This window comes from Camelina sativa, chromosome 8 (genome assembly GCF_030686135.1).
Source record: "Camelina sativa cultivar CO46 ecotype springtype chromosome 8, ASM3068613v1".
In the NCBI taxonomy this organism is placed as follows: Eukaryota; Viridiplantae; Streptophyta; class Magnoliopsida; order Brassicales; family Brassicaceae; genus Camelina; species Camelina sativa.
In genome coordinates this window covers 2713471-2735647 of record NC_141887.1, presented here as the reverse complement: position 1 = coordinate 2735647, position 22177 = coordinate 2713471, and the positions used below count along the sequence as shown (strand labels likewise).

General features: G+C 36.0%; 4 protein-coding genes across 4 annotated transcripts; 2 read left to right on the top strand and 2 right to left on the bottom strand.

Moving 5' to 3' along the window:
• Positions 1-564: 564 nt before the first annotated feature.
• LOC104773253 (protein FAR-RED IMPAIRED RESPONSE 1-like) lies at positions 565-2905 on the bottom strand. Its single transcript, XM_010497832.2, has 2 exons — positions 2713-2905; positions 565-2594 (listed from the first exon to the last, which is right to left on the bottom strand). Exons 1-2 carry the CDS (start codon positions 2726-2728, stop codon positions 565-567), a joined length of 2046 nt encoding a protein of 681 aa, XP_010496134.2. The 5' UTR covers positions 2729-2905.
• An 8521-nt stretch (positions 2906-11426) lies between these two features.
• Positions 11427-15328, top strand: LOC104705838 (protein LONGIFOLIA 1-like). The gene is made up of 5 exons (XM_010421922.3): positions 11427-11937; positions 12216-12271; positions 12360-14012; positions 14100-14238; positions 14370-15328. Exons 1-5 carry the CDS (start codon positions 11781-11783, stop codon positions 15149-15151), a joined length of 2787 nt encoding a protein of 928 aa, XP_010420224.2. The 5' UTR covers positions 11427-11780; the 3' UTR covers positions 15152-15328.
• A 110-nt stretch (positions 15329-15438) lies between these two features.
• Positions 15439-17471, bottom strand: LOC104705835 (uncharacterized). The gene is made up of 2 exons (XM_010421920.3): positions 17169-17471; positions 15439-16930 (listed from the first exon to the last, which is right to left on the bottom strand). The coding sequence occupies exon 2, from the start codon at positions 16791-16793 to the stop codon at positions 15648-15650; it is 1146 nt and encodes a 381-aa protein (XP_010420222.1). The 5' UTR covers positions 16794-16930; positions 17169-17471; the 3' UTR covers positions 15439-15647.
• Positions 17472-18719: 1248 nt separating this feature from the next.
• On the top strand, positions 18720-21929 carry LOC104705834 (ribosome biogenesis protein WDR12 homolog). Its single transcript, XM_010421919.3, has 13 exons — positions 18720-19036; positions 19273-19373; positions 19554-19660; positions 20013-20048; positions 20164-20249; positions 20399-20457; positions 20536-20646; positions 20748-20873; positions 21027-21170; positions 21297-21405; positions 21495-21631; positions 21713-21748; positions 21834-21929. Exons 1-13 carry the CDS (start codon positions 18880-18882, stop codon positions 21924-21926), a joined length of 1302 nt encoding a protein of 433 aa, XP_010420221.2. The 5' UTR covers positions 18720-18879; the 3' UTR covers positions 21927-21929.
• Positions 21930-22177: the final 248 nt, after the last annotated feature.

Here is a 22177-nt window from a genome sequence, read left to right as displayed (position 1 = left end):
CCGAATTTTTTATTGTTTTTAGTTATACCATGTCAAAACCCAATAATTTTAGTTGCACACATGGTTTACGGTTAATTGAGATACATTTACACATGTTCATGCGATCATATGTTTGAAAAGATAATTTCCTAAACTTTTGTAATTATATGTGGTTATAAACCACATATGAACCCTTAAAGTATATGGTGTTTCATGGTAAACCTTGAATATGATGAAAATTGTTATGACAATTCTTTCTTTCAATTAGTTATATAATATTTTTGTTGTTAACAAATATCATATTTATTTTTATTTGAAAATTTATAAATAATAACTATGTTATTTTGATTTTTTTTAATTATTTTTAATTATAAAATTTTAATTACAATTTTTAATTATAAATAATATATATAATTATTTTTTTCAACTAACCTAAGGAAGATAATCACAATTTAACTGAAATAAGTTTTCCCATAAAGATAAGCAAACATGTCTATCAAGATAATCCACAAAAACAAACACACACAAATGACAATAGTTGTACCGAGGAAAAAACAAGTTTTACTAAGTTCTCCAAATAAGAAACTAAGTCTGAGAACCCTCACTATCAAACCAGCTCCTACTCGAATTTTTCTTCTTCTTCCTGCGTCCATGTTCTCCGGCTGATGGAATCCTTTTTGTTGGTTTTCTTCCTCTTTTTGTGACATAAAACTTAGGAAGAACAATCTTAGCACGTACATCGTCAGGGACCATCCACATAGACATGATAGGAACTGGATATATCGTCCTCGAATACCCCAATGTCCACTGCTCCATCCAATAGTACTTACTGCACAAGTCATGCAGTTGGATCTCATTACCAGCGTTCCTTGCTGCTTCCACCGCAGCAGCAATTGCATGCACACACGGATATCTGTCAATATCAAATTGTTTACAGTAGCACGTTTTCCTTCTCAGATCAACCACATAACTACTACCATCAACTCCAGTCACGCTGTATTCCAGAAAATAGCTGTTTAGTTCAGTCACTGGTAAGAGCTTTGCTTCAGAACACCTTGTGTGCATCAGTGTCTCAACAAAAGGGACTAGTTTCTGCTCTTTTGGAGTCTCTAAGGATATCTTCCTGTATTTGTTAAACCATTCAGCCACTTTACTAACAATCGCATCAATCATTGGTAATAACGGGTATGCCCTTGCAAATCGAAAGACACCATTGATAGATTCAACCGTATTAGTGGTGTCTATGTTGTATCTAGCTCCTGGAAAATAACATCGAGCCCATTTGTTCTGTCCTACATGATTATCAAGATAAGTACTTGCAGCTGGATACCTTCTGATAAAATCAGCATATAGTTTCTCAAACTCAGGCTCTGTGTAAGCCTTAGCACATTCCATGAACTTCGTCGCAACTAAATCCATGTTCACGTTTTTGCAGCTCAATTTAACATTCTGGGACAAGTGATAAATACAATACCCATGATGAGATAACGGGTACACCGTATTTATTGACTTGATTAGGCTTTGATTTCTATCAGAACAGAAGACCAGGTCAGGACAATCTGGTACAACTGATTTCAATTTGCTGAAAAACCAGGTCCAACTTGTATCTTTCTCACCATCAACTACACCAAATGCAATCGGATAATGGTGATGATCCGGATCTTGAGCTGTAGCCACGATTAGTACTCCACCATAGACATTTTTAATACTTGTTGCATCAACAATGATCACCTTTCTCATAGCTTTGAAGCCTTCAATGCACGCTCCCAAGGCGAAGAACAAGTACTTAAACCTCTGTGCTTCATCCAATTCAACAAATGAAATTGTACCTGGGTTCATTGTCTGCAGCATGTGCATATAACAATGCACCAACTTAAAACTATCCTCTGGAGTACCGCGAAGATCATATGCAGCTAGTTTTTTTCCTCTATTTGCGGTCGAGTAAGACACTTTAACACCAACTCTTGATTGAACTAAAGGGATGAGATTTTTGGGAGTTGGAGTGTCTATCAAACATGGGTAATCTTCACGCAAAGCTGATGCAACTAAATGTGGTGTGCCTCTCCTTTTTCTCCTCATTGTACTTGTATCTGACCTCAAGCACGTATGCGTCTTGTTGTAAGTTCTGACCGAGAAACTGTTTGAATTCCCATTCCTCGCAGCTCGTAAAGACCACTTGCAACCCCTTTTAAATTCACAACATTTAACCACAAACAACATAGTATCCGACTTCACAATAACAAACTCAAAACAGTTCTTGTGTGCAGCTTTTTCAACTAAATCTTTATTTGCTTGCTTGCTTTCAAATTCTTGACGTAAAGTCAAATCCAAACCATCTTCCCATTCACGATTTACAACTGGTGTGACCTCAGAACCTTCAATCATATCACAGTTATCTGCTATTGCTCGTTCTTCAGACTGTTCTTGATAAAGAACCATGTTCCCATCACTATTCTCCATCATCTCAAAACGTTCAGACGGCTCATTAGAATCAACTCCTCTACTTGAAATCAACTCCTCATTAAGTGAACAACCTACAGTCCCTCGACTTTGCTCATCCCCCTGATTTATTTCAACATCATTCACGACTTCCACATGCAAAACTTGGAATTGATCTGGATTCATTTCCAAATAACACATCAGATCATCATCATCATGTATGTGTATCGGTCTCTTAGGATGCACTAATTCGGGAACGTAACTCAATTTCAGCTCAGTCATAGTTTCATCAACCTTCGCCTTTCTGCATATTTTCTGCACCAATGCAGAATAACTGACCTCTTCAATAGATGTCTCCATTCTAAGAGATTGATGAACTTTTTCTCTTGAAATCCATCTTAGTTCATTTTCCCTTGTTGCATAATATCCCCCGTAATCAAAAACGATGATTATCCGACGATTATTATTCATTGTGCCTGAAATAAAATAAAAAACTCACATTGGAACCTCTGTCGTGTAAATAGTATTACCAAGTTGTACCAAAATTGTATCAGTTGTACCCGTTTAAGTTGTACCAAACTATTACCAGTTGTACCCGTATCAGTTATACCTAGTCTACCAGTTGTACTACATCGACTCCACAAAATCACTATTTATTTCGGAATATTTTTACGATTCAGTTCGAATGAAGTGTTACAATCCACTTAGTATACGACCCATTTCGACACTAATACAAATGAGAATAAATTGAATGAGCATTCAAGGTATATATCCTAATTGCTTTAGGATGAACCTCAAGAACTCTAATTGCATTGGTAAATAAATGTAAGAATATCACCTGAATCTTCTGCTTTGCTTTGCTGTTTGCTTCAATCCCAATCTTTTGCTTTCGTTTGGAATCAAATCGATTTTTATGGACTCGATTTGTATCGATTTGGAAGGGGGAGAGGAGCAAAAATGGGGGAGCAGGGACGAGGTCGGGAGAGAGAGGGGAGAGAGAAGGAACCCGATTGGTGGAGAAAAATTGATAGGGTCCACATGTTTTTAGGGGTATATGTTGGTCCATATGTTGGTCAACTTTTGTCAAAGGGTACTTAGAAAACATAAGGGTATTGATGAATAAACTTTTGATTGCAAGGGTATTGTAGAGTTTGGTCCGATTTTATAAGAGTGACGTCGAAGTATGGCAATGGACATGTGAAAATCTGTAGAAACCCTCACTTTTTTACATCTGAATTTTCCTGCTACATTTATGAAAGAAAATATATTCTTTTTATAATACCAGTCATTTTTTTAATATACTAATAATACATTTAAATTTTATATCTTTGGAATATAATATACCAAACTAAGCCCTTGGGTTAGATGGTGACACGACTTTTTTCTGCAATGTGGTGGTGGTGCCTTGCATGGTTTCCATACTCTCTCAGTTCACAATTTGTGTTGTTACATTTCCCTCAGATGTACTATATGTTATATTCCATTTATTGTTACTGTGTTTCCATTTCACTCACCTCACACATGTGCTGAAATAAATGCTTTTTCGGAAATTAAATGAACTAATTTAATTGAAAATCAGAAAACGATGAATTTGATTAGAAGTTCCAAAGGTATAGTACAGCAACTTGTGCGCTTTTTAATTTAGCTTATGGATGCTGATACAAAGGGAATTGCCAATATGATTGGAACAACTTGATGAATAATATATATTCATTAAACAAATAAACATTGAAAGAGTATAGTATATACTTCCATTTAAGATTTCTATGATCATTATATATTATTTCAATGTTATCAAAATTAATTACACTACACATGAAGTTGTCTTAAATCTTAATGATCTATATATCGTAGAACGGCGTCTAGATACGCCACTGAATTTATCACCCTAACCTTAGTGGTATATAGAGTTAATTAAGATTCATCTGGAAACTATGTGCTAGTTAGTTTAACGCTGTTGATCTAGCTAGCTTGTGACTTTAAGGAGCTAGCTCTAGGTTTCTTTTCGATATATAGCTCCTCTCTCATCGATCTCCAACTATCCATTCGATGAATCACACAACGATCGGTATTCATATCATGCCTTAATTACTCTCTGACACATTCGCTATTTTGAACAAGGAGCACTTCATTTCTTCCTCGAGGGTTAGCTTTAATTCACGTTTAGAAAATGCATTGGATGATATTGGTTGTATTTGATACGACGTAATGAAATGAAGTTCTGACCAAACGAAACAAGGTGTTACGTCTACTTATGAAACAATAATTATGTACAGAAACTAGTTCGTACATTGATTATACACGAAATGAATAACAGGTCGGATAAATAAGATGGAGTTTTATATCATTAAATACTTGTGGTGTGGATTAAAATCCATACGACATCCATTTCAATATTGTTGAGATCAGATCCTACCAAACAAAATCAAATCGTAAAAGTAAAGAGATTGTTAAAATCATCATATAGAATCCCTCATAGTCTGTCTGAGATAGATAGACTCAGAACTGTACACTTATATCGTTGGTTTAAATAAAATTGTTTAATCTACTCTTCTTAGTTAGTTACGAGCAATATCATTATTTGATTTTAGTACTTTCCAATGAGGCAGTCATCGTAAACAGAGTTTGGTAGTAGTGGGCAGATTAGGATTATGTACTTAGGGAATATCAAAGTGATTATATTTTTAAATTAACCACTAGATCCTCCCATCCAAAACAAAAAAAAAACTTAAGTGCTGGCTCGTATTTTAACCAACTTCTTTTATATTATAGCCAGTTTTAAGTATGTGTGAAGGAAGCACCAAATTGCCATGTGCCTATGATGAGAACTGGTATTATTTTATACAGTTAAAGGTTTTAGAATTTAATCTAATTACCAAAGCTTGCATGCCTTAATATGGTAATTTGTTTCTCGACTTTTGTTATTTTCCTTTTTAATCCATACACAATAACATTTAATAATATACCTAATAGGAATGGCTTGGTTCGACTTCTAACCAATGCTCATGATAATTTAACACCTTCCTTTTTAAGAAGTTAACAAGAAGATATAATCAAAAAGTGAATCTTAATAGTTCGATATATCTTTATCACGTACACACATTTATCGATCTAGATCACATATCCAAATTGACGATCATTTTTTTGCCTATGCATTTGTAGTGTCAGCATCTGCCAAAGACGATGATTCTCCACCTTCTAATCAATACAATAAAAGTTTAATGCTTTGCATTTCTGATGTGACACATCAGCCTCAACATTGAAGCTGGTGTTGACACATCAGTTAAAAAGAATAACCAATAAAATTAATACAAATTAGCTCTAATTTTGCTTATCTGTCATCATTCCAATTATTTTAAAAATCTAGAGAATAAAATAAAAAAAGAACTGGAATCAAATTTCTCGATTCTCACTCTCAAATCTGACACCACGAAGTCCCGCTTGACGCTCTCACCAGATTGTGAGGTTTGTTGGATTGTTGGTTTGTTGTTCACAAAGTTCTGATTTCTCCCCCAAGTCTAACTCGGCTAATGAAACAAGAGATCCTCGCCTCTCTCTCTCTGCGAACCCCAAATCGCTAAACATGTAGACAATTTTTGAACGCTCGTTTGCTTTTTTGAAAGTTCAATGACGGATGAGAAGGAGATCATTGATGACTATAGCTCAAATGAGGAAGACGAAGAAGATGATGATGATGTATTGATGGCGAGAGTAGCAGCGAAGAAGACGACGATGAAGAAGAAGAAGATGATCGGAGTTTAAGGTATTTGTTTATTTTGGTGGTGATCTAATTTCTCAGATTTAATTCTTTAATTTTTTTTTTATCGATTATGGATTTGTTTGATTCAGTGGAGATGATAGCGAATTTTGTTTTACAATGGGAGATTTTTGTTTTGTTTTACACTTATATCAACTTCAATCAAGAAATTAAGAGATTTTTATAATGCCTTTCTCCAAAGAGGATTTGTAAACTCTTGTTTTGATTACTCACAAGTACGATAATTTATCTTTCATATGAATTACCAATATGTATAAATACTGGTATGTATGTTTTTGTTTCCTTAAATTGGTGGTATAAAGTAGAAAGGACTTGGGTTTGGTATATAACTTGAATGACTAATTTTGTTTCGATTGTACTTTTATTTCATGACCTTGCTTCATCATGATAGTGCTCATATTGTTACAAGTAGTATTAATTCTTCCACAACATTGTTAAACTGTTCTCCTATCATCTTCTTTGCAGTTTAGAAGCATTGGATGGTCACAAGATAAGTGTATGTTTTCCTCTCTGTGTAAGTTTCTTTTAACATTGTCCTTTTCTACATGTCTCTCTCTTTTGGTAAATTCAGTTTTTTTCTATCTTTCTTTCAATTTGTCGTGTTTGGTATTTGCTTTAGAAAACCAAAGATTTGCATGCGTTGATCTAAGTGTGTGTATAAATAGTAGAAGTCATTGTTGGTACAATAAATTTACCGCAACTTTGAATCATTAACTTAGTATATAGATATAAGTCAATCCGTAGTTTGCTTAGAAGAAGGTGACCAAAAACTGAATATTAATATATCTATTTAACAAGGTGAATTGTTGGATTATTATCCTTTTCAAAAAAACTAAAAGGTGGATTGTTTGACATGCTTCTCTTACAAAACTTACAGCGGTTAAGACATCTCATGGTGGTGTCTCTGGGAATTGTGGTCTCCTTAAGCTCACATAATAGAGTTGAGTCAAAATGCTAGAAACTCATTTAGTCTGTATGTTTGTATTCTTCATAGCAACTTCACATTGGTTAGGGTTTGTTTGTTTTTTTTCTGATTATAAATGTGCATTGTTTCTGTTAGGTATAAGTCAATCCGTAGTTTGCTTAAATATAAGTCAATCTATAGTTTGCTTAGAAGAAGGTGACCAAAAACTGAATATTAATATATCTATTTAACAAGGTGAATTGTTGGATTACTATCCTTTTCAAAAAAAAACTAAAAGGTGGATTGTTGGACATGCTTCTGTTACAAAACTTACAGCGGTTAAGACATCTCATGGTGGTGTCTCTGGGAATTGTGGTCTCCTTAAGCTCACATAATAGAGTTGAGTCAAAATGCTAGAAACTCATGTAGCCTGTATGTTTGTATTCTTCATAGCAACTTCACACTGGTTGGGGTTTTTTTTTTTCTTTTTTTTTTTTGATTATAAATGTGCATTGTTTTCTGTTAGGACAATGTCGTTGAGTTTATTCTCAAACACACAACAACAACAGCAAACGCCTCAGCTGTTGTTTCAAACTTAGCGATAGATGTTTCAGCAGCAGCAGACCAATTCCTTCTTCTCGCAATCGCTACCGCAGCAAAAACAACAACAAACAGAAAATACAACAGCTGTATTTGTTCACCAACGGCCAGTTACAGTACCAAGTGGACCTATCTTCATCCGATTCTCATAAACTCCTACTTTTTTTCCTTTTCTTATTAGAGTTTGCTTTAGAGAGATTACAGTTATTGGATAAATTTTTACAGTTCTTGTTCAAATTGTGAAATCTTGAAAAACATGTACTTGTTGCTCCCTTAAATTCGATATTTTTAGAGTCTTTGATGTAACGACTATTAATCTTTTATTCTTTATATTTAGAGAAAAGATATTGGATTATCGAAGTGTCACAAGACATGCAAATACTAATGCATCAAAGTTGCTATTATTTCTCATTACTCGCCTCAGACTAAATAAGTTCTTAAAAAAACATAAAACTAAGAAGGATTGATCAACAAGTAAAATCTAAAAATAATCATGAGGTGTAGCGCGGATATTAACCTAATTCTTCTAATTCTTCTAATTTTATGAAACGTTTTGGTAACTCATCGATGGGATATTATCTAAAAATTAATTCGACATTTTATATTGTAATATACTTTGTCAAGTTCTATAAAGACTAATGAGATTGTGTCTAATGTTCTTAATTAATCTAGTACTAGTATATTGTTTTTTTTTTCTCTGCTACTTGCCAATACTAGTCTTTCGTTTTTTTGGGAACATAAAAATCTTCTCGACGATGTCTATTGTCTATTCTATGAGTTGACCTAATTGATCTGTGTGGCGAAACAATATGTACGTTATATGAAAGATTGCTTTTAACTAATCACTAAGTAATGCCTTAAAAGTTAGGGATAAATCTTTTTTAAAAACGGTCTCACGAATCGCATTTCTATGAGAGAATTTATTACTTTGTCTGCCTATTCGCATACACATATGAAGAAATTAAATGTCCTTTTCCTTAATTAGTAATATAGCTTAATTAAATTCATATCCACTCTTTTTACTAAATTGGTGCTCTCTCTATGACTCTGTCTATTACACCACAAATATGAAATATGTATGTGTTTTTATCAGATTTAATCTTTGATTTGACCCAAAAAACTAAGTTAGACTCACAAATCTTCAAAAATTTATCAATTGATCTAAACGCTTAAACAAGATACATATTATTGTGTATAGTTATGGCGAAACTAAACAAATGTGGAAAGGGTGAATGATAAATTAAGTGGAATTAATGATGTGCCACTTAATTAAAATAGATAATGAAACTTATAGTGAAAAAACCACACTATGAGGCTTGGGTTTATTTGAAGTAAATAACTAAATTAATAATAATATTCGTATTATTTCAATCAAAACTGAATTTTGGTTCATGTGATTTTGTCCCTTTAATTTAATTTATTCCACATGCCAATTGTTTCCCACTACTTTTTTTTTCTGTTTCCAAATCGTAGGTTTACGGATGGGTTATCCTGTCTAAACTCTTTTTTTTTTTTGTAATTTATGAATTTTGGTTATTTTGGTTATCATGTGACTCTTTTTTTACGGATGTTATTTTGGTTTTGCTAAAAAGTAAAACCCAATCTAATACTTTAGTAATACATCAACATACATACATTCTCAGTGGATCGGTTTAATGTGCATGATGTCACAAATGATGCATGGCGTGCTTGACGTGTAAATAACTGATACATGTACCGATTTGGGGATCAAGAGTCAATGCAAAAAAAAGTCAACTTAGAAAAGCACATTACCAAAACAAACAAGGTCCATGTTCAACTTCTTACGTACCCTCTTGGCTCTTGTTTTTCCTCGCACATTCTAAAGTTTCTAAACCAGTCAAGATCTTTGGGAATGAAACATATCTTTTCTAATTTACGTATGTATACATATATACTTAGTTCTTTTAACGAAAAATCAAAGACACCACCAGCTCATAAAGGATTTGGTTTTTTTTTTTTATTTACAGAAAAATTGGTAATCTTGTTTTGTTTGTTTGGTATAAAAAACTACCAACTAATCTTTGATTACTTACATCATTATATCAATACATATGTATAATATGGAAATAAGAATCTTATAAACACGCTTGGTAAACGGGAGTGTAGCTAGATGATGATGATGATTCTTGATTCGCAACGTTCACCAATTGACCATGTGCAGCATATTCCTTGGTTACTTCCAAGGCCACAAGCTAATTAAAGAAAAAAAACTATTAAATAAAGTACATATCAAATCATTTTAGTATATGATAAATAGGTAAGTTAAACAAACCACACCTTGTTCACAGCACATAGCTGAACAAAACCACGTGATCTGCCCAAAAAGCTTTTCTAACTAGTACACCGCATGCCATAAACTCTCAAATCAAATTATCAACATCCAAACAAAACAAAAACCAAAAAAAGACATTATTCTACCTGATAATACAAGCTTAAATTCCTCACTTTCTATTAAATTCCAATGAAACAAATTCATTATATATTTCAAAAGCAATGAACAACTTTATCATAGACAAAAGAGTGATTAAATGCAATAATTTAAGGCTGTACTATTTTGGAGAATATTTAAGATTTTAATTTTCTCTGAATCATATTTTGTAATTTAATAGTACTAGGAACATTTTATAAAATCTAAAATTTTGCAGTAAAATTTTATAACCAAATAACCCAAAATCTAAACTCATAATTAATATAATCAAGGCTGAAGGTAATTAGATGTGATTCAAAATGCTTAGAACTATTAAAAATCATCCGGAAAATACACAAAACACTTTTCAAAATAAGAAATTCATTTTCAAGAATTAGATTATTCTTTTGTGAAAGCCAAAAGAAATTATTCTTTTGCAAGACCCACCAATCTCAGACCATGCAAGCTTTTCTTCCAGTGCACCAATCCACTTTCTCCGTAAACAATTTAATTATAGTTTTGTTTTTGGCCATTAGGAAATCCAGTTTTCTTCTCTTTATTTTTTTTTCTCTTTATATATTTATTTGTTAGAAAATAAATATTCTGCTGTCTGTCTCTGACAAACTCCACATGCATATGTGAAGGGGCACCAAAGACTTAAGAGACCCACCCACATTATTTTGTCCACATGGATGTGTAAGGAAAGCCTCTTTTTTTTCTTTTTCTTTTTTCATTTATTATCTCCTTTCTCTGTTCACTAATTTATTAACATTTGTTAGTAAATTGTACCATCTAATTTGTTTGTAAGATATTAATAAAAAGTAGATGCATTCACCTCACCATTGGTGGTGACCATAAAAAGAAGCAAACAGACATCCACCCACTAGTTAGATAAACATATGTATATAGATTCTAGGATTGAAAAATCAAATAAACTACAAAATGAAGTGATTTATCCAATACTATCATTTTTTCCTTATTGCATAAATAAAAAAAAACGAATTTAATTTTTGGTCTGTGCTTTCATGTGCATCACTTTCATCAGAGATGCATAAAAACTAGATACCTCATTATTCCCAAGCAGATTTTTTCAGAGCTTTGTCATAAATTTTATCTTTAAAAAAAACTATTTACATTCTCTTACATGTATAAATCTATACGGATACACACGAATACATATGTACACGCATGTGTATGTGTACCTACGTACATTACATTATTACATAACCGATGTTTTTTATATATGCTTTGAAAAGGAGCTTCTCCATATAATTGTAGCCAGAGCTCTTTGCCTTTTTACAGACTTCACTTCTCTCAAAGACCACAAACCACAAAAAAACTTTTCTTTCTTTCTTCTTCAAGGAACCCTCCAAGAGAACAGATACAGAGAAACCTAATTCCTTGTCTGGTCATAACTTCACAAGTAGCTTTACCTCTGTCTTAATGCTGGGTTCTTCTTTGTCCTCCTGTCTCTTCTTCTTCTTCTTCTTCTTCTAAATTTACTTCCTCTGAGACACAAAACAGAGGAAAAGTCAGAAACTGGAGATTTTTCAAGAATTGGTAATGAGAGAATCTTAGAGTTTCAAAGTTTGTTAGAGTCAAAACACTTTCTGAAACAAGAGTAGAGAAGACAAAGAAGAACAAGAAGAAAAATGTCGGCTAAGCTTTTGTATAACTTGTCAGATGAGAATCCAAATCTGAATAAACAGATTGGGTGTATGAATGGGATCTTTCAGGTGTTTTACCGGCAACATTATCCACCGAGACGTGTTGCCGTCACCGGAGATGAGCTCAAGTCTCTGCCTTCAGGTAACATTCTCTTCTCTCTTATTAGTCTTTGCTTGCAAATGTCTTCTCCATTAAAACCTGCAAGGAGAAAAATTAAACGTTTCAAAGGAAAAAGTTCATTAACAGAATACATTGCTTTTTGTATTCTAGTTCCTGACTAAAATCCTAAATCCAAGGTTCAGTTCAGGACCACAACTATAGAACATGTCTTGTCTTTAGAATTTCTCTATAGGTGGTATACCTAACAGAACTATCTATTGGTTAAAAAAAGTTAATTTTGGTGGGGAATTCTTTTACAGGCAAAACAAGTGACAATGTCGGTGATATCAACATTTCAACGGATAACAAGGAAACGGTAATAATCGGTAACCAATAGAGAGAAATTGATAATTTCAATGGAAGAAAATGTATATTTAAAAAAGTGAAATTTACTGGAATTGCAGGAGAAGAGTAAGAAGAAGAAAGCTGCAGCAAAGGAGAAACATAAGGGAGTCTCCTCTGAATCATCCTCGAGGTTGTCGTTTTCTTCTTCACCATGCTCCTCTAGCTTCTCATCTGCAGATATTAGCACCACGGCTTCTCAGTTTGAACAGCCCTGTTTGATTCAAACGAACAATGGTGAGAATTCAGCAAGAGAACCGACCTATGGTTCGCCAAGGTGGGGTGGTTTAGTGATGCCGAGTGATTTGCGGGAGCTTGTAAGAAGCTCCATTCATAAGGAGACAAGAACCAGAGATGAAGAAGCCTTGTCTCAGCAGCCAAAATCAGCCAGAGCTAATGTGTCTCTTCTCAAAGAATCATCACCATCTCGGAGTTCTAACGGATGGAGCGAGGGGAGGAGAGTAGTGAAGCTGAAGGACAGTCCTCGGTTCTCTTACGATGAGAGGGAAACGAGAAAGACAGTCCCCAAGTTAAAAGAGACCCCAAGGTTGTCATTAGACAGCAGATCGAATTCCTTCAGAAGCGCAAAATCTAGTTGTTCACCAGAGCCGCAAGAGCTTGTAACGGGTCACAGAAGAACAACATCAAGCGTCGTTGCAAAACTGATGGGTCTTGAAGTCATTCCAGACGAACCTGTGGCCGTCCAGGATAGAGAGAATCGCTTCTGTGACTCCCCGAGGCCAACTTCTCGAGTGGAAATAGATCTACAAAGATCAAGAAGTTCTGATTCTATCAAGGAGATGATGCCTGCTAAGTTTCCTATGAAAGCAGCTCCATGGACGCAAGTGGATGGTGCAAAGAATCAAGTCAAAGCAGCAGACGCTACTACGCTGACAGTTTATGGTGAGATACAGAAGCGGCTTTCGCAGCTTGAGTTCAAAAAGTCCGAGAAAGACCTCAGAGCTCTTAAGCAAATACTCGAAGCGATGGAGAAGACGCAGCACTTAATAAGCAAAGATGATGACAACAAAACCAATTTTATGCAGAGAACTGATCAGCCAGTTCCATCTGCAACAAGCCCGTCATCAAAGAACTTCAAAGCTTCCTCTATCGTGGTTATGAAAGCAGCTGCGGCTCCAGTCTTCAAAGAGACAGGCATTTCTGGTTCTGCATCTTTCGCCCCGCGTAATGTTGCTTTAGCAAACATCAAGGTTGGAAACCTGAGGCAAACCCAGAACGTCATTCCGAGGAAGCAGAGTGCCATGGATGTGACCCCGAGGCCGGGATTTTACAAGGGCCAGACAGATTCCACAATGAAAAGCGCTAGTACCAGACCTTTACAGTCGAAAAGTGACATGGCCAAGTCAGGGAAGATTCAGAAGCCTAGTGTCAGCCCAAGAACACCACCGAAGAAGCTCGGGTTCGAGAAGCAGTCTCGACCGACATCTCCAAAACCAGAACCGAACAAGAACCAAAGACAACAACAAATCAGTAGGCAACAGACAGAGTCAGCCTCACCGAGAAGAAAACAAGGGCTAAAATCTCGTGGCTTGCAGCAATCTGAAGACCGTTTAAGTGACGAAAGTAGTGACTTTAGAAGTCAAAGATCTGACAGCAACGTAAGCTTGGCTTCTAACCTTGATACTGAGGTTACAAGCAGGTATAACTTTGAGAGGAACAGCGACATCACAGAGCAGCACACCCCGAAACAAAGGGTATAAACTTGTCCCCTGTTGCAAATTCACTTTTCAAGTTATTCACTAGTGCATGTCTCACATAATCTCATCTATTTACCAATGCAGAGTCCAGAGTTGGGAATGAGGTCATTGCCAAAACCTCTGAAAGTTACAGTGGAGCAGCCCAGTCCAGTTTCAGTTCTTGATGTAGCCTTCGACGAAGATGATTCACCATCTCCTGTGAGGAAGATATCCATCTTTAAAGGTGAGTCACTGGGAAGGTTCAAAAAACTTCAAACTAGTATTCAATTTTTCTCCTGAGCCTACAAAATAATTATGATCATGTTGCAAGTTTTGTGTCTAATATTCTCACCTTTACTATCTTTCTTGCAACAGAAGACGACAATCTAAGTTCTGAAGAGTCCCAGTGGATGAACAAGCACAGCAACTTATGTAGATCAATTGTGTGGCCTGAGAGTAACGCGAGTCTAAAGCAGTCTGATGCCGAACTTATTGAGGGTTTAATGGAAGAAGATGGTGAATTCAAAAATGGTGACCACAAGTACGCAGCAGAGATACTGTCAGCAGCAGGGCTCCTAAGAGATATCGACTACAGCATGATAAGCATTCAGCTGCACCAAGCACACCTACCGATCAACCCGAACCTTTTCTTTGTACTGGAACAGAACAAGACAAGCAATGTGAGTCTACAGGACAACAAGCACAAAGGCAGAGGATACGGACAACAACAAACAGCGAACCTGATAGAGAGAAGCAAGAGGAAGCTCGTATTTGACACCATCAACGAGATCTTGGCTCGCAGATTTGCTGCAGATGGGTGTACGAAGCAACCATCCATAGTATCATCGATCAGCCCGCTAAGGATAACCGAAAAGAATTCAAGAGGGAAAGAGCTTCTGCAAACTCTGTGTTCAGAGATCGATCGATTACAACGAAACTCCAAGTGTATCTTGGATGAGGACGATGAAGACCTCATTTGGGAGGACCTACAAAGCCATGGCATGAACTGGAAGGAGATTGAAGGAGAGACACCGGGGTTAGTGTTAGACATTGAGAGGCTAATCTTCAAGGACTTAATTAGTGAAGTTGTGACAAGTGCAGTTGCAGCTTTTCCAGGAATGCTCAGTGGGCAACCAAGGCAGCTTTTCCATTGCTAATATTCCTAATTAATCTTCACTTAGAATTGTAAATCAAGGAATCTAAATCATCCATTTTACAGAGTTGAGAGCATATGGTTTCTTGGTTCTCTGAACCCTTTCTTAGGTTCTCATCTTAACTGTTGATGTAAAGACTCAACTCAAGATAAAGCTCAATAATGTCATATTTTTTAAGAAGAATGTTTCAGCAGACCTCAATTAATATATAAAGAACAAACACCACCTCTCTTCCGACAATTTTGAATTAAGTTTGAATTACCAACCCTGCCACACCTAAAGGAATCAAGTTTAACTAGAACTGAGGATAGTTTCATTTAAAAAAAAAAAAGAATGTTTCACAAGCAAATGATGTTAAAGACCGAACACCCTTCTCTTCCTCTGGCAGTTCGAGTCAGTAAAAAAAATATTTTTCCCTAAAGGTCATGTATTCAATTGCAAACTATCACTAAACTCAGGATCCAAAGATATTCCGTCTACACTCTAAATGACAAAATACCTATTTTACATCTGTGTCAATACTTTCTCGCTTTTCTTCGAGTTCTACCTTCTTCTCCGTCTTGTCTCCATCCTCTTGAAACCAACCCTTTTCCTCTAAGCACTGGTTTATCGTCCAACACACAGGGGCTTTTCGAGTCTCAATCTTGAAACGAAGCAAAGCTTGTTGTGTTCTTGCACCATCTCTTTTATCTCCATCTTCCGTTTCAGCTAATCTGGTCTTGTCAGATATAGCATATGCCTCAAGTGCTGGAATGTGATGGGTTTTGCTCATACGTTTCTCAGGAACGTGGTCAGTGCTAATTTCTCCCTTTGTAAGCTCTGACGGGCAAAACACACGTGCCACGTTCTTCTCTCCAGCCCAAAGTGGTGCAGCAAGAAACGGGTTACCTTCCGGTTCCTCTGTTGGTTTCTGAACATCCTTTTGATCCATGGATTTCTGAACCTTTAATCTCTCGATATCGACAGACTGCTGCATACTCAACAAAGATTGTCCATTTTCTCTACTTTCCACATCCTCTTCTATTTTGTCAACATTCCCTTCTATTTTGTCAACATTAGTCTCCTCTGACCCGTTAGACATCTTGGTTTCAGGAAATGCCGGAAGCCAAACTGGAATATGCTCATCTGGTGGCTCTACTCCGATCTCCAAAAAGCTAGGAGCTGGTCTTTTTCCTCTGTTAAAAGGGAAACGAGGAAGAGAATAAACGAAAGGCAATTCCTCAGCTTCTCCGGTATAACGAATAATATCCTTGACTACACCAGAATCAGCGAGACAATGCTCAACATCATGAGCCCCGTCGAAACCAAGTCCAGATCCAAGATCCTCCAGTGCTTGAACAATGTCCAGAGCATTACCTTCTACTCTACCAGCCATATTAGCATAGAACTGCGCAGTCTTCCCAACGTTCTGGATGTACTTGATCACTACATCGGTAAATGTTTCAAGAGCAGTCTCTTGAAAAGAACTGAATCTCACACCTTCGCGTGCCTGTGACTCCTGATAACTGTTCATCTCAACGCTCTCACATATCTGCGCCACAGCCATTCTAGCGAGAGCATACTCAAAATCACTGCCACGAAAAACACTTCTTTTCCCGTGTACTTCTCTCCGCTGACTCCCACCCTCCCCTCCTCCATTGATCATGTTCAACCTTTATTACAACTTTATACAACGTAACATGTAGAACCATTTCTTGAATCAACCCAACGAAAAGCGCATTCCTTTAAGACCAAGTTTGGTTTAGCTCAATCCCAGTCCCAACTAGGTTCTCATCTCGGTACCTTATAAAGCAACAAGAGGGAGAAATAAACATCAAATTCGACAATGTAAACAGAAATTGAACTAAGGAGATAAGAACCCAGATGCCCAATTCAAGAAACGAAAACTGAACTTCGATAAATATCAATTCTTTCATCCAATTAAAAACCAATCGTTACCCCAAGCGAAAACCCTAGAAACTCAGCGAGTCGGGTTCACCGATTAATTACGAATCCGTTAAAAGAGAGATGAAATGCTTACCGGAGAAGAAGACTTCCCCATTGTAAAAAAAAAACCACCCCGAGCAGCAGAATCAACTAGGAAGAAGGACCAGACAAACTCCGGCGAAGAAACTCAATGGGAAACCCTAACGAAAGGAGTAAAATTGGGAGAAATTTACTGGATTACGGAGGTACCAAGAAACCCAAATCGAAGCAGAAAGGCGCCAAATTCTAAGGCAGCGATGAAAGAAAAGAAAAAAACCCAGCTTAAACCCCTCGATCCAGAGAGAGAGATATTGAAAAGAATGAGTTTTTCGACTAACTTATATAAGCGGAAGCAGATGATTAGAGAAAAGAGGGAATGATAATTTCACGACCGAGCAGATAGCGATCTCCGTGACAATGCTCTATCCATTTGACACCTGTCCTTCTTTTCTTGTGTGTTTTTTTTTCTCTCCTTAATTTTTCATTACAAACAAGTTTTCCTATATTTTAATTTTAAATTCCAATCAAGAAATTTCTTAATTAAAAAATCAATCAAAATTTTATAGACTGTAATGAAAGTGCCATGTAATAAAGTGTTACTTTGTATTTTTGTTACCACTAATGACAAATTCAGTTAGTTATGTTGATTATAAAGTCGCAACAACAGCGTTTCGTGACAAAAAAATAGTCGTTACTATATTTTTTAACTTTAAATTCTAATCAAAAAATAATAATTAAAATCTTATACCTAAAGTATCATCATCATGTAATAAGTGTTAGTTTTGTTACTACTAATGGTAAATTCAGTTAGTTTTGTTCATTATGAAATCGCAACGACAACGTTTCGTGATAAACAAAATAGCCATTACATTTTCTTAATTTATTTTTAATCTTTTTTCTCGAAATCTTTTTTTATATTTTTGGAAATACCGCAAAAAAACATCTCCAACCTCTCAAACATTCAAACTCTTTTATAAAAATAGTGATAGCGTTTAATTTAATAAGTTTTTGGTTTTTAATTTTGTGCAGATAGCTCTGTTCAACACAAAATCGTAGTAACAACAATTGATGATTAAAAAATAGTTTTTACTTTTTTAAAATATATACTTTTGTTTCTTTTATCTTATATTCCTACAATTTTTTTCTATGATTATGAAGATGTTGCATAAAGACAATGATAACCATTTTAACTCAAAATAACTGCTGTTGGAATGTTGGATAAACATTAATCTTCATTCTAAAATTGATAAAATTTACAGTAGTTTTTAATATAACACATCTATGACTTTGATTATATAGGTTTTTAGTTTAGTTAATCGAGGCAAAAGGCAAAAATTAATTTTAATAATTGCTTATTGAATTGGATTCGATATTTTTTAATTTGTTGACCAGAGAAATTTTTTGTTTATATTCAAAATTATGAATGAATGAAAATTCCATATGTAGTCAAGATGTGAAGTCTACATATGATGATGACAAAAAGCTGTTATTATGATAGGGCTCCATGGGCTTTTTCTGCTAGTAAACATTTTTTCTAAGCAGAGGCCTGAGACTTTGGGCCCAAAATTGATCCTATATAAAAGTAGTCGAACCGCAGTTTCCCACTGGTCCGAGTACCCGGTCTGAACTAAACCGGGAAAGGAGGTCAATTCCGTAATTTAAATAATATCCTTAAACCCTGTGTCTAGGTGATTCTTCCCCACTCGAGCCAGAACCCTAATTTATCAGAGTCCCATTCGGAGAAGTCAAGAGGCAAAACAAAAAAAATGGATGTCGACGGAGAAGATGTATCTAGAAGACTTCACGTTAAGTTCGTGACGAAGCTTGACTCACCGTTCAAAGTTCCGGTCAACTCCGTCGCCATCCCTTCCAATGTCACTCGTCTCGGCCTTTCTTCCATTGTCAATTCTATTATCCAATCGGGTAGACTCTCTTCTCTCCATATCTCCACTGTACCTCGTTAATTTTTGTAGGGGTTGTAGTTTTCAATTGTTAATGTTACTAGAGAGTGGTATAGGTCTATCTAGGAACTTGTTTGTTCTTATGAATTAGAGAGCGTACATGAAAATATCTTTTAATTTTTTAACTGGATTATGTAATAGTCTTCTTGTAATGATTATGTATTGAGGTGTATGATGAGATTATCTTTGGATGAACAGATAATCCTGAGTGGAAAACTGAGCCATTTGATTTCCTGATTGATGGGGAGCTTATTCGGATGTCACTCGAAGAGTTTCTTCTGGCCAAAGGAATATCAGCGGTAATATTTTGAATCCTAGTCTTTCAACTGTTTCACACCAACCTTGTTGTACATTTCATTTCCTGAGGCTTAGCAAATATTGGCCTTTAATTTCAATGGGGCGTCTACAGCTATATATAATTAATCTGTAGCTCTTTATCTTGGAAACATATACTTAATTAACTTCTTTGGTTCCTGCAGGAACGAACTCTTGAAATCGAATACATAAGGGCTGTGACACCAAGGAAGGAGGAAGAACCCTCGTTGCATGATGACTGGGTCAGTGCGGTTAATGGTTCTTCTCCCAGGTATAGTTTTTTTTTCTTCTACTGCTTTACTTTATGATGTATAATGGCCCTGTAAGTTGCCGTCTTTTATGAGTTATTTTTCTGTTACACCAGTAAATTGATTTTCAAATGTCTTATTCGATTTTTTTTGCATAACCACCTGTTGGTTGATGCCATATGGGAAATTATAGAACTGGTACTGACTGCCATATCATTGTTCTTAGAATTATACTTAATTTGTTCCTTCTGTGGATTTAGCTTAACACTAAACAATTCAGGTGATCAAATAGCTGTTAATAGAGTATTAGTCATTTGTTCTTGTTTATAAACTTTGTGTTTTTGGTTGCCTTGATCTCGCTTTTGTCACTTGCAGGTTCATTTTGACTGGCTGCTATGACGGTTTAGGAAGGTAATCATTTGACTCATCTATTCTATCTTGTATGCATCCAGTTATCTTCTGTCTTTTTGTATTGCTTTCAACATTTGCAAGAATCTTAAATTATTTAGTTTTTCTTCTTGATAAGGGTATGGAGTTCTGCTGGATCGTGTTCACAGATATTAGAAGGCCACTCTGGGGCTATCTCCTCTGTTGCTGTAGTTAATTCCAAAGGTATGAGCATAGCATGAGAACTCTGTACTATGCGTGTTCTGTACTAACAAATGATATTAACAAAAAGGATTTTTTCTTTTTTTGCCCATCAATCACTTCCTTACCTTTTCTAACTTTTGTCTTTTGGTGTTGTTGATTCTTGCATCCAGATGCAGAAACTGTTACTGTAGCCACTGCCTCTAAAGATCGGACATTGAGATTGTTTAAGGTAAAGATAGATAATATAGCATACTTAAAACCAAAAGGTTATTTTCATCCGACTTAAATCATCTCTGCCTGTATGAAGTTTGATGCAGATGAATCTGTCGACTCTTCTACAAGAGTTACGGCTTACAAAATATTACGTGGGCACAAGGCGTCAGTGCAAAGTGTTTCAGCTCAGAAATCCGGGGACATGGTTTGCTGTTATTCCTTGCACTTTACTTGTGTTTTGCAAGCGAGTCTAATTTACTATATTTCTTCGAGCTGACCATATTTTTGTTGTATAATGTAATTTAGGTTTGCTCAAGTTCATGGGATTGCACTATCAATCTATGGAACACGAATCAGTCTACCTCAGAAGGGGAGTCAGTACCAGTGAAGAAAAGAAAAGGGAATAATCAGGCTGACGAATCTCAATCAGAGGTACCCGCAATAAAGTCTGGATGATATGCAAAATCTTTTGAAACGTTCAATCTGCTCTTCAAATCAAGAGAAAGAGAGAGAGATGTACTCCAGTAGTTGTGTTTTTTTCAGTTCTAGTGTCTGATATCAATTATGATATTGAATTTCTTACAGGGAGAGGCGGTGACTACACTTGTTGGACACACACAGTGCGTCTCATCAGTTGTTTGGCCAGAGCATGATGTAATTTATTCCGCTTCATGGGACCATTCCGTAAGGAGATGGGACGTTGAGACAGGGAAAGATTCTTTGAACTTGGTATGCCTTCTCACTTTCCTTTTCATCATATATTTTAATACAGCAGACACGTCGTTGTTGTAAAATTAGTGCTTTTAAGTTGTTTCCACCAAAGCTTAGAGCCGGTTTGTTTCTGTCAAATTCTAGTTTTGTGGAAAAGCTCTCAACACGGTTGATGTTGGCGGGGAAGGTTCTGCACTTATAGCTGCTGGGGGCTCAGATCCAATCCTTAGAGTATGGGATCCTCGTAAGCCAGGTAAGAGATCCATACGAACACACGCCAAATCAATTACCAGACCGGGTTTGTATGACACGGTTGATAAACTCTTTTCATTAACTCTGTAGGAACATCCGCTCCCGTTTTTCAATTCTCTTCACACTCATCATGGATTTCCGCCTGTAAATGGCACAGAAGCTCTTGGTATCACTTGCTCTCCGCTTCCTATGATGGCAAAATCATGCTCTGGGATCTTAGAACCGCTGTAATAACAAAGCACACACACTCCTTTCCGCTGTAACCCACAGTTTTCCCTCTTTTGACACAAATTTTCTTCCTTTTGCAGTGGCCATTATCAATTATCGAGACACACAATGACAAGGTAAAGTAAAGACAATCGTATCTTCGATTGTCTACTCTTATAGTTTTCTTCGTTACTAATGGTGCCAAAATACTTGGATTGAAAGGTTTTATCTGCGGACTGGTGGAAAGGAGAGAACGTAATCAGTGGAGGAGCAGACTCTAACTTGCGGATTTCTTCCGGAATCGCAATTTCTTAAAAGGTATGGAATCCTAAATCTTTTTTACCATAAATGATCCTACATAAAATGTGGAACAAAGAAACACTAGTCAATCAATTTCTTAAGAGATCTGAAATCCGAAATCTCTCGACTAATTCTTTTCTTACATGAAATGTGATATTCAGAAACATATTGATCAACGAGTCCCCCCGATCTTGGAAGGAGACTGTTGTAAGTTCTACTGGAGGAAGCTTATTGTCTTTAATGTTTTGTATACTCTTCAAATTTTG

Coding starts and splice junctions, on each gene's coding strand:
- LOC104705838 (XM_010421922.3), top strand. CDS start 11,781: ATGTCGGCTAAGCTTTTGTATAACTTGTCAGATGAGAATCCAAATCTG. Junction 11,938..12,215: donor GCTCAAGTCTCTGCCTTCAG/GTAACATTCTCT, acceptor ATTCTTTTACAG/GCAAAACAAGTGACAATGTC. Junction 12,272..12,359: donor CAACGGATAACAAGGAAACG/GTAATAATCGGT, acceptor CTGGAATTGCAG/GAGAAGAGTAAGAAGAAGAA.
- LOC104705835 (XM_010421920.3), bottom strand. CDS start 16,793: ATGATCAATGGAGGAGGGGAGGGTGGGAGTCAGCGGAGAGAAGTACAC.
- LOC104705834 (XM_010421919.3), top strand. CDS start 18,880: ATGGATGTCGACGGAGAAGATGTATCTAGAAGACTTCACGTTAAGTTC. Junction 20,250..20,398: donor TGCTGTAGTTAATTCCAAAG/GTATGAGCATAG, acceptor TCTTGCATCCAG/ATGCAGAAACTGTTACTGTA. Junction 21,632..21,712: donor TCTGGGATCTTAGAACCGCT/GTAATAACAAAG, acceptor TTCCTTTTGCAG/TGGCCATTATCAATTATCGA.